At 37.0% G+C, this 12,876-nt stretch overlaps 1 protein-coding gene and 1 long non-coding RNA gene across 5 annotated transcripts in view; both read right to left on the bottom strand.

The window, feature by feature from the left end:
- The window catches only part of LOC134665869 (uncharacterized), a 451,632-nt gene that overhangs the window by 113,636 nt on the left and 325,120 nt on the right, over positions 1–12,876 (bottom strand). The gene's annotated exons all lie outside the window — the stretch shown is intronic.
- Positions 1–12,876, bottom strand: part of LOC134665834 (four and a half LIM domains protein 2-like) — a 192,941-nt gene that overhangs the window by 51,624 nt on the left and 128,441 nt on the right. For 2 of the 3 annotated variants that reach the window (XM_063522849.1, XM_063522848.1), the window contains 2 exons: positions 12,760–12,863; positions 12,436–12,579 (listed from right to left, as the gene is read on the bottom strand). In XM_063522849.1, the coding sequence (XP_063378919.1) occupies positions 12,436–12,579; positions 12,760–12,863 (248 nt within the window). Of the gene's footprint in view, positions 1–3,978; positions 4,114–12,435; positions 12,580–12,759; positions 12,864–12,876 lie in introns of those variants that run through there. The other variant, XM_063522852.1, reaches the window with a different exon arrangement.

Genomic DNA, 12,876 nt, shown 5'->3' with positions numbered 1-12,876 from the left:
TTTACAGTAAAACCGTAAGGACAAAAACTGTAGGAAATTTGATTCTCTACAAGTTAGTCCAGTCATTATATCCAAAAAAACCGACCTTTCCCATGAATAACCAGTTCTTGGATTTTTTTTTGTACGTCCCTCGGGGGAATCACTGGGAGTGTAAATTCAAAAAGTAGACTGAATCAGGGTCCTGTGTATATTCCAAAAACGGTTTACTTCAATAACTCGGCCATTTTTGATTTTACAGTAAAACCGTGAGGACAAAAATTGTTCAGAATTTGATTCTCTACAACTTTGTTTCCCTTCATTTATGCCGTAAAGCGTGGAACATAGGAGATAATGATAATATTTTGAATTTGTCGCGTTTTTCAGGTTTAATTTCTAAAATATCGTTTTTGGGGGAAAGAAGGTGGGAACCAAAATTGTTCAGAATTTGATTCTCTACAAGTTTAGTCCCCTTCATTTATGTCGTAAAGTTGAAAATAAACGAGATGTTGAAAATATTTTGAATTTGTCGCTTTTTTTCAAATTTTATTTCCAAACTATCGATCCTAGAAGAAAAATTGTGAGGACCAAACTTGTAGAGAATCAAATTTTCTAAAATTTTTGTCCTCACGGTTTTACTGTAAAATCAAAAATGACCGAGTTATTCAAGAAAAACCGTTTTTGGAATATACACAGGACCCTGATTCAGTCTACTTTTTGAATTTACACTCCCAGTGATTCCCCCGAGGGACCTACGAAAAAAAATCCAAGAACTGATTATTCACGGGAAGGGTCGGTTTTTTGGATATAATGACTGGACTAACTTGTAGAGAATCAAATTTCCTACAGTTTTTGTCCTTACGGTTTTACTGTAAAATCAAAAATGGCCGAGTTATTGAAGAAAAACCGTTTTTTGGAAAAAAAACATTTTTTGAATATACGCAGGAGCCTGATTAAGCCTACTTTTTGAATTTACACTCCCAGTGACCCCCCCGAGGGACCTACGAAAAAAAAATCCAAGAACTAATTATTCACGGGTCAAAATCTATAATGACTGTACTATTATGAAAAGTAGCATGAATATGTAGGCGATTTTCAACTTTATTAGAATGGGACAAGGTGGTAAATGTAACTGCGATCGTTATTTGTACCGATCTACCGATAGGTACTAAAACTTTCGTCAGTTAGCAATTGATAGAGAGGACTTAATTTTCTTTTTATTTTCTCAAATAAAAAAATGTGTAGGTAACTGACACTGAGAGCTTAACTTTTAATTATTAATTAGTGTCAAAGGTTGCAGTTTAAATGAAATATATCTTTTTATTTGCCACTACGGATGCAAGCGAGTATGGCCCGCCTGATGATAAGCGGACACCGCAGTTTTTGAACTCTTGCAGCTCCGGCGATGTTCCAAGTACATTGTTGACCGCTTATAAGTAAGAAATAAAACTATTGAAACGGATTATATTGTGTATATTGAATTCATCCAGACGTTTCGAACCCGTTTCAGTCACCCGTTGACCACGAACGCTGTAAAGGGTTCGAAACGTCGGGATGAATTCATTATACGCGATATAATCCGTTTCAATAGTTTTATTTCATGAGTAATTATCGCGGTAACCAAAGACAATATCACTTACACACAAGGATTCACTATGTACATTTTACATTTCTGAATCTTCCTCATGGATATATCCGGAACATTTCTATATCAGCAGTCAAGCAGTTCTCTGATCACTTGCCGCTGCTGTGTCAAACTATCTGTTAATGTTGACAGTCGATATGTATGTCCGTCAACTTGCTGGCAACTACCGGCACCAGCTGAAACAACTGTCTCGATAATATCGCCATGTGGGGCTCCATTCGATTTGTATTGTTGACAGTTGGTGACATGTCTCCGTTTGTAAAAAAAGTGGCGATGATATGGGCAAACTATCTACTTATAAGTTTATAACACCGTACTCGTAAGTAGCGATAGCGGCGGTGAGCGGTTACTTAGGTCAGGGTGATTATACCTAAGTAAAATTTCGTGTTAGCTTGATGAAAAATAAGTCGAACCGGTCTTTGACGTGTTACAGTCTACGTCACACAATTTCATCTTCGTTTTCGTAGACATACTTCCTATTGGCACTTAAGTCTTTGTAGTCAACAACAATGTAAGGGAAACAGTACACGCGTGATAGTGGGCGCTTGGCTGAAAATAATAGTCGCATACATAACTCATTTCTTAGGTATGGTAAATCATCATCCGAGTGAATCTGTGTAAACTGTAAAGCGCTGCTGAGAAATCATTGTCAAGAAGTTTATGTTGATCGTATGTTAATGATAATGAACTTATGTACGAAATATCATTTGATATTTACCAGTCGCTTTTCGGTGAAGGAAAACATCGTGAGGAAACCGGACTAATCCCAAAAAGGCCTAGTTTACCCTCTGGGTTGGAAGGTCAGATGGCGGTCGCTTTCGTAAAACTGGTGCCTATGTCAAATCATAGGATTAGTTGTCAAGCGGACCCCAGGCTCCCATGAGCCGTGGCAGAATGCCGGGATAACGCGAGGAAGAAGAAGTATGTTAATGATAATTTATAGGCTATATGCACCTACAACTTGTAAAGAGACAGCTAACTGATATGATTCCAATATCATTCTAATATACCTACTAGGACCTACTGCGAATCACGTTCGACATGTTGCCTCCCTGTCACACTTACGTATAAAACAAGTGCGACAAAGAGGCTACACGTCGAACGTGGTTCGCGGTAGGTCGTCTAAACTATGTACCTAAGTATATGGGATCTTACAACATTTAAAAGCGTGCTGGGGGCCGATTATTGAATTTCGTTCGCTCGATTTCTTCACTCGAAAATCGGTGCAAAACGGCGAAATACTGATTTTTGAAATACGAGCGATCGAAATTTGGAATCTAGTGGTATTGGCCACTTGATTTCATTTATATTAGTAGAATTTAAACGCCTTGTAGTGGAGATATCATTTAACTTTTAACGGAATACACGAAATCGAGTGGTCGAATTTCAAAAATCGGTAGCGCGCTCTGCGGAGACGGTGATTCGATTGAACAGGACACAATTGTTGAATTAAGATACCTACCTACAGTTTTTATTTCAAAATGTAAGTAATTAAAATATTTAAACATATCATACCTCCTTATGATACTTATGATAGTAAGTACATACCTACACATGTCAAATTTTTACAGCGATTTGTCTAAGATGACATTTTTGATTGTTTTTAAATAAAGTAACAAAACAATTTTTATTTATTTGAAACGTATAAAAAAACGTGTGTAACATACTTACTAGTCAAACTTAGTGAAACGTATTAATAGAGTACAGCGCCATCTAGTGTTGAGTAGCGGAACTACAACAAAATTAACCTACTGCATAACCCGAGCAAGTATGTAAGCAGTATAATAATACCTTACGTTGGATTTTTTTTTATATATATTTAACATTTATATAAAAGTATTGTACCAGAATTTAATTATTTCAAAAGCCAACAATACTATAATCAGAAATTGTATTTCTTATTTGGTAAAATTGTAGTCAAGTCAATTAAGCTTTGAGTTATATTATTAGGAAGATTTTCTTTTTTATATTTTGTAACTTTACATACTATTTTAAAGAGTTTAGCATAGATGTGCCATTTAACTCACCATATTTAGCAAAAACAAGAATTTAGGCGGTACTTTCATGTCTATACGAGTTATATTTTTTCCTAAAAACATCCGTTATCACGATAACCATATAGGTGGGAACCTAAGTTAAGGCACAACGTATGTATTAGTAATTAATTACCTAACCTCTCACAATTAGTTTCTAGTCGAACACTTGGGTACATCAAAAGTAGCGGATCAGACTACCCATCAAAAATATCTGCTATTACCCTCTAATACTTCACCAAATACCTAAAGATAAATCTCTATAATAGTAGTTAGTTTCAACAGTCTAATGACGAGTTTCTACATAAAAGTAAAAAAACTTACTCAATGTTTAAAATTTCCGAACGCACACAAAACCCACGGCCGCTCGCGCGCGAATTCAAATGCCGAACCCCATATTATGGACGCGTTCACTTTTTAATTAATAATTCCTGCCTTTTTAATCCTGGAAGACACGACCACGGTAACTGTCGAAAGAGGATTGAAGTAGGCGTCGCCTCGCCACTGGTCTTCGTGTCGTGTGCGTGCGTCAATTATATTTATTACATCGAAGTAGCTATAAACAAACTAACACGACACGACTTCAAAGAGATCGATCGCTATTTGGGGGATCGATGAACGCATAATAAGAACTGTCATGGCGCTGAGTTTTTCTACAGAAAATAAAACACCTACCTTCTGAAAAAAACGAAACAACTGTGGATATCATAGTTTCCTAAGTGCAAATTAGCATTCAATTAACTGGCGTGCGAATTAGATTAGCATTACGCCACACGCAGGTATCTATAGTAAAAGTTAGAAAAGCTTGCGTAGGTATGTCAGTCTTTAGGGCGTAGACATAAGGTTTAATTTAACCTGTGGCTTACGTAGCACAGATTAATTAAATAAATATAACTACCGACGTTAGACACATCAACCGAACCATTATGATATAATATACCTAAGATTTTTTTTCATTAGGCGGTTTGAGGTTAAACCTTCTCAATAAATTATCTTAGGTTGGTATTCCACCTCTCCAATTTCTTGGTACAAGTTTTTAAACATTTTTTTAAAGAGCATAAAATTATCATCTAAATATGTATAGAATACAGTTTCATTATGTAGATATATGTACCTAAAATTGTTCATCTTCTGTGGGGTTTTTTTAGCATTAGAAAGAACTCCGCGCGTCAAGCGTGCAATTTTTATCAGGCTAAGTATAGTACTATACCCTATAATGGGCGTGGAACCAGTAATGGGACAAAAAACCACAATTCCTCTGAAATAAGTATCTAAAAGTAGTTTATAAACACTGGATATATTTTTATCATAAATAAGAGTCCTAGAACTGTTTATGTTTCAATTTTTATTAAATTCGGTTATCTTTTAAGAAATTGGCGTCAACCCAAAAGTTCTCATGTCACTGAAAAAAAATACCACTACGAATTCTTAACAACTTCGCTAAGAGAGGTGAGTTAATTTTTTAAATTTTAATTAATTAATACTTGATAAAAACTAGAATGTGTTTTGTTAATTGCATTTATCATGAGATAAGGTATACAACACACTAATGTTTTGACTCCACAGATGTAAAAAAATAGTGGTATTTGGCCCAATCCCATTACAGGAGCTGTAAAACTGCATACCTCCTATGATGGGACAATTGACATAATGATGCTTGCCATGCCATAATATCATGTTTTTAAACATTACAGAAGTAAAATGTAGTTACGAAATATGTCAACCATGTAGGTATTCTCGGACTTCGGATAAATTAATATCGTTTTTCCAAACTTTTATTTAACTTGCCCTGTTAGTTAGTGTAGGTCAAATCTTGGTAGCTGAATTTGATCCACTTTTCGATTTCCGATTCAGTTGAAATTTTGTGTAATATGTAATTAAGTATGCAAATCCGGATGATAATGCAATATTATGATAACATGGACCTGATCTGATGATGGAGACAGGAGGTGGCCATGGGAACTTTATCGCAATAAACCCTAACTTATTTTGTTTGGGTCTATTAGAATTGTCTCGATGGATCTAATACAATAATAATCGGCTGTGGAAAGAAAAATACATTCAGCAATAAAAGCTTATACCAAAAAATTATTTTTTTGCCATAACTTATTCCCCATTTCAATATTTTATACTAATAGAGCAATGTCCATTATAGGGGGCCCATTACTGGATCCACGTCCATTACCGGGGGCCCATTACTGGAATTTTGGTGTCCATGACTGGAGAAAAAAAACATAGTTTCAATTTGTTAAGTATGTGGAAACTCCTTGCAGTATCTTTGATACAACATGCCAAAAACATGAAAGACGGATAGGACTTTCATCTTTTAACACGCTAAGCGGTAGACCATTTACATTTATAAGGGAAATATCATAAATACTCCAAATTTCCTCTTAAATGTCCCATGACTGGTGCTGTTACTATATTTAATTGTTAATAATTATTGAATTATCTAATGTAGCATGGTCAATACATATAATTTACTTCAAATTGTTACCGCTAAAAGTGCCAGATTTAGAACCACAAGCGAACTTCTGCGAAGTTCTTTCTAATGCTAAAAAAAAACGAACTATAGACACACCTAAAGCATTTGTACTTGTAACCGTAGCCAATCTGTCAAACGCTCTAACGCCCATGAAACTAGGGTCATATTATACGATTGCTAAGGCAGCTCGTGTTTGTCTCGTGCTGAATTATACATTATGAGTTACCGTACGAGAGTATCTTAAATAGCACCAAGGACTTGCAATCATTGTGTTTAATACGGTATATCACTTGAAACGGCATTTAGATTTGTAAAAGGACCTTACATTCTGCGACACAATAAAAATGTACCTACCGAAAACACGAAACTAAAGTTTACCAATTGTCTGACCTACAGTTATGAGGGGATCACTTCCAGGTAACCATTCTTCATCATCATCATCATCATCTCAGCCATAAGACGTCCACTGCTGAACATAGGCCTCCCCCTTGGACCTCCATACGTGCCGGTTGGAAGCGACTAAGGTAACCATTGATTAGCAACAATTACCACCATAGATCACACGAAAAGCGGTCGCCATTTAAGTATTTTTACAAAATCCTCGCAACTTTATGTAACTACGTAAGTATATTAGGGTAAAATCACCAGTATACGAGAAATAGTTGAGGTCCTTTTAGTTACATATTATTTAACATTTCGAAAGTCCCAAATATTATAAAACATGGCACTGCTGCAACACGACCGCTGATTTCCACCAATTCGTACTGGTTTTAGAAATATAGGTCATGAGCTTTCCACATGATATGTTAATTATTACCCGCCTGCAGGGATAAACATGTGTATGTTCAACGCACCATGTCTAATGCATAGAATTTGGCATCCTGAGCTTTCGGGTATTGCTACATTAAAGCCGATGAAAGAATACGAGTAAAATAGGTAATAGAGTCGGACGAAGCTAACTTTTGCAATGGCAAAACGTGGAATATCATGATAAATGTCGAATGTCTATTAAAATATGACATTTCCACACTTTGTTCTGTCAAAGTAGGTGCAGAGTTAGCTAGACGGACTCTATGGCAATAAAAGCAAAGTTAACCTATCATATTAGGTAAAACATGTTAATTCTAGCACTAATAATTAATGCAGGGGTGCATGTTAAGCAATTGTCACAATATACGTACCTACCTATGACAACTGGTAATTCTTAGTAGAAAAAGTAAAGTCAAAATATTATTTTACAGGGATATCCCAATCCTCGCAACATTTTTTAAATTTGCCGACTTTTTCTATTGACAAAAATTGGTTTATCCGACTAATAGTCGTTTTAAAATGTATATATATATATATAATATAATATAAAAAATATTGAATTAAAGTTCAAAATACACAGTTGATACATTTTTTGTGACAAAATACTCCGTAAACAATGTGCAAAACTATTCATAAGTTTGATTCTCACCTCTACCTCGAAACACCCCACCACACCGCGGCCACGCACAAACGATATTTAAAAAGTTGCGCCAAAATATCGTGCAAAATACGTTCAAATAAGCCGAAGCGTCTATCACAACTGCTAAGAGGTGTTACTGTTTAACAGTTTATTTTTGCTCCGTAACCAGTAAACACATACCGAGCGTATTATTCATTTAGTAACAACCGATTGAAAATTTAGAGCTGCTGTTGCTACGTACCTGTGGGAGTTTGGGGTTAAATATAACGTTTGTAAGCCATTTAAGCGGGGGTCAGACGTTAAGGAAGCTGTTTACATATTTCACTTTGAATTTCATCGATGAGTTTTGTAATTACTTAAGTAGGTACAACATACAAGATATTGGATAGCCCTTTTACAAGCTTAAGTGTGCTTATCACCGCGCTTTGCGTATATAATCGTACCTTAGGTAAAGTCTTTACAGGTACGATTATATAAAAAAAACCAGGAAACTTAAATACGTTTAGTATAATCTATAGGTCACATCTAGGTGATCTAGGGCATAGCTATTCAGAAAGATTCATAGATAAATAGAGCGTGTTAAAGTAAATTACACTGACACCAATACAAATTGAACTACATGTAATTAACTGTCAAAATAAACATTAAAGTTAACGGGCAATAATACTGGTTGCCAAGACCAGTTAATGTACCTAATAGCGTGGTGGAGGAGGGAGGCCTTTGCCCAGCAGTGGGACACTCTAGGCTCATATAAATAAAAAATAAATATAAATAAATACCTAGGGTGCAATCTCGTAACTGGACAGGGTTTTAGGAACAAGAGTTTTGCCAAGTGCCTAGGTGAACCAGACGGCTTACTTTTATCTACCCTTCTATTATCGCTGCGATTTAAGTTAGAGCTATAGAGACGGAGCTATCGTAAAATCGTAACTTTGACAGTCGACGTTACTAGTAGCAAAGACATATGTAACTTCGTATAAGATGAATAAAGTCTGAGAAAAAAACGTGCCTGAAATCAAGAAAAAGTCATTCTCGGATAGATGGCGCACACACCTTTGGCCTAATATTCTCGGCTAGATGGCGTGACGATACCCTTACATATTTAACAATTTTAACACATAGATATCAGTGAATGAACATGGGTCAAAATGATATAAAAATAATAAAATCATTTATCCATATATATTAATTTTTTTGATAATTTTATACGTGTTTATTTTGAGTTATAGTCGTGTGTCGATTAGATGGCAGTAAATTTACAGTGACTACAACATTTACTACGACAGGACCCCTCTATACTATCTATTCTTTTTGCTAGTAGTATCTCAATGATGGTAGTATGTATACATATTAGACAGATGCTAGTTCGACCCAAAAATCTGGGGGTTTGAAGTAAGATGAAATGGGTTTAGCATGGTGAGCAAGTGGGGGTTCATTCCCTTTCCTCGAAATTTTGTGGTAAAATCTGTGTCTATTTATTTCTTACGCTGCGCTGTGTAATACGGTAAACAACGAAAACCTCGGAGTATGTATTCACGTATACAGGGTGGTCAAAAACTAAGTGGCTAAAAAATAAGGCTGTTCATACAATTTGGCCGGTCCATTTACTATGGGACGGTACTTTTCTTTAAAACCTAACAGGCAACGATAATGCAGTTAATTTTTTGGCCGCCGTGTATAGTTATAGATTAAAATAAGTGTAGGTAATGTGGTCAAAAAATAAGTGGCTAAAAAATTAGGCTGTTTCATACATTTTGGCCGATCCATTTTCTATGGGAGGTTAAATTTTTATTTCGCAAATTCGGGGTTGGTCACATAGTATTAAAAGTTGCTCAGCATAATCCCAAAACCTTACTGGCAACGGGAATGCAGTCATTTTTTGGCCGCCGTGTATAGGTATAGATTAAAATAAGTGTAGGTATTATACCCTGCCCTACCTCACAAGTTTAATCATTATCTTCATCTAGTTGAGGCGTCAGTCAGGAAATATTTATATACGCCAACGGTAATGCACTTTGCATGAATGAACGAGCGCAGTTGCGCCTCGTAATTCATATTGTCAGTTGAAATCTTGCAAGCGATTATTCTGATTGTAACACTGTGTCACAGATTCTGCTGCTGGCTGACCTATATTGCTATGAAGAGTATAAGTGGTTAAATGCTACCACTACAACTTAGAATTCTTCTTATAACTCGGACATGTCAATTTTTTTAAACTCCGGTAGTAAGGTAAGGTCCAAGTGCTCGATGGTGGATGCAATAGGTATATTTAAATAGAAGACTGGAAGTGACAACAGGTGGTCTATTGGCCAGTATGTCGTTGTTCTGTTATTCCCTTAACTCCGATTTTCACCCGGTGATTTTGAAGAGCGTGGTCGGCGCTTGTGCTCTACCTAGAGTCTGCGTTTAATTTAAACAAGTAAATGTTTTAACTAAAACCATCATGTTGAACTAATTCTGTTATGAGTCTTTACGAAAAATACAATTATAAGGGAGAAAAGAATTTAATAGTCATTTCTTTCGTTTCAGTATCGTCACAATATCGCTGCAGCAGCCCAGAATAACAACCGGTTAATATTACTTGGCATATAGTTAGGCCGACTTATTGAAAAGTTGGATTATATTTAGAACAATATTTGTGGTTGCACTCGAAATATAACTAGGCTGAAATATGGGCTAGATTTGTGGGTTAATTTGTAGTTTGAGACTTAGTGTTATAGCTGGTAGACTTATTCAATATAGTCGCACCAAACAAAGTATGCAGCGGATTTGATAGCCCACGCAGTGTAAGTGTTATGTATACGTCATAATTTCATAGAAGTTTGACGTTTAAAATTAGACTTGCACTGCGTGGGCTATCAAAATCGCTGCAGACTTTTTACGGTCTGACTATAGTTATTTTTTCTACGATGTGTGACTGTTTTAACTAAGAGTCGGTTGCACCAAGCCATCTGTCACCGTTAAAGCGTTCGCTATTTTTTTGTATGGAAAATTTCATACTTCACTGCTGTTTAACGTTAATCAGACTGTTAAATGTGGTTGGTGCAACTGAGCCTTAGTTGATTATTTAGCCGATTTGAATAATTAAGTTGATTACCTAAACTGCATCATCAGACCTCACTTATGGTGGTGACCAACCTCGCGAATTTCTTACGCAACGCGAGTCTGTCCAAATTAAAGGTATTCCAAACAAAACGAGACGGGCGCGCTATTCCTGGCCACCTGACATTTGCCAGCACACTTCCCATACAGGGCCCACATTCTACTCGATTACTCTTATTCCAATCCAATCTGGCGATGAGTTTGTTGCGCTCTAACACATCCGCTTCAGACCTAGCGGATGCAAGTACGCCTCGTCCAATGTGAATCTAATCTAATATTCACATGTAAAATTTAAATGTAATATTGAACTCCAGACTGAGTTCGTGGGTATACCTGTCCACTTTGTCCTGCTCAATATCATCATCATCATTGGCCATAGCATCGCTGCAGCGACTAAAGAAGGTATTTTGAGGAGTTTGTGTACAGCCTACATCGACCAGCTCAATATACCCTACCTTTATTGCAAAGTGTTATTTTTATATTTCATATATAATGATCGACATTTTGTATTTTTTTGTACAGGTACACATCAAGTGCTCGAGTGGAGACCACGGACTAGCAAGCGCAGCGTAGGACGTCCACCCCAAGATGGACAGACGACCTTGTTAAGGCCGCCGGAAGACGCTGGATGCGGGTCGCTTCCAACCGGTACGAATGGAGGTCCAAGGGGGAGGCCTATGTTCAGCAGTGAACGTCTTATGGCTGAGATGATGATGATGATAATGACACATCTTTACATACTTAAACAATTTAATGAATAACGAGTGCGCTATCTCTGGCCCATTGACATTTATCAGCACACTTATTAAGCGCTTTGAATGTCGTCCATATACGTTTAATTTTCAGGATCCTTTTTGGATATCCTTTTTCTTTTTACCACTATACGGAGTTAAATGTTATGATATAGGAGACAAACGAGCAGACGGACCACCTGATGGTGAGCGATTACTGCCGCATATGGACACCCGCAACAGCAGAGGAGTTGTACAGTCAGCCAAGAAAGTGGTTTACCACTTTTCGACTCTATCAATCAGATAATAGAGTCGAAAAGTGGTAAACCACTTTCTTGGCTGACTATACCTATGTGCATTGCAGACCTAAGATTGATTATTTTATTGTCAATATTTATTAAACACATTTGGCTCAGATTCTCTAATGTTTGATTCATTTGTATCATAATTCAACTGTCGTTTCAATTTTGTTTATGTTAGTTGTTGGAAATAGGTATCTATTGCCATACGTCTAAGGGTGGTATTCCAACTGTCTATTTCTTTGTTCAATGTGTATTTGCATCTCACATTTTGCTTAGTGTGGGTGTGAGACGCAATGCACATTGGACCAAGATATTGGACAGATGGAATACCACCCTTATGCATGCTAGCATTAGAAAAATCCAAGTTCAAGGTTTATAATTATCATTCAAAGAATTCTTCATAATTGATGGCATTCCTAATATTTTAAGGCAGGCAGATAAATTACAAACCTGTAGATATACATAGCAATAGTCTGGTCTCGAATCCAGAGGCTCAGCAAATTCACACATGCGACTTATGCGGCAAGAAGTGCCATGCAGCAATAGGCTTGTATAGCCATAGGCGGAAATGCATAGGCCGTCTGAACCGCTCTGGACACAGCGTTGCAACAATCATCCGCCAGGGATGCAATGACTATTGATGAGGCGAGACATCCAATAAAAGCTAGTTAATCACTAGAAAATCCTATTGATAGTTAACATACTACTAACCTCATCGCAAGCATGGCACCTCGGCTTCAGTCGCTCGGCGTAATGCCGGACGCAGAACAGCCGGCCGTCCAGCGCGCAGTACGCCAGCTCCACCAGCAGCTCGTCGCATTCCGAGCAGGAGAAGCATGCTGGGTGGAACAACGCCTGAAAAAACAAGTCATCAAACACATATAAAATTATAATTGATATTTGATATTGGCGCCATCTAGCGGCGAGTAGCAGAACTATTACAAATGTACACAGCTCTCTCTTATACTTCAATTTGCATTTATAGTTGATGATAGCATGCAGTTTTATACAGATGTAAATATAATTTACTCGTACCTCTTGACCTAAACGCGGTGCACAGATAGAGATACTTCCGCTCCGAATAGGCTTGTCGCAACCTAAACATCCCACTGGCGCGCTAAGATGCTGACCAGCAACACCTGTAAACAAAAC

This window comes from Cydia fagiglandana, chromosome 7 (genome assembly GCF_963556715.1).
Source record: "Cydia fagiglandana chromosome 7, ilCydFagi1.1, whole genome shotgun sequence".
Lineage (NCBI taxonomy): Eukaryota > Metazoa > Arthropoda > Insecta > Lepidoptera > Tortricidae > Cydia > Cydia fagiglandana.
Note: the sequence above shows the minus strand (reverse complement) of the source record. Positions and strands in the feature narration are given on the sequence as shown.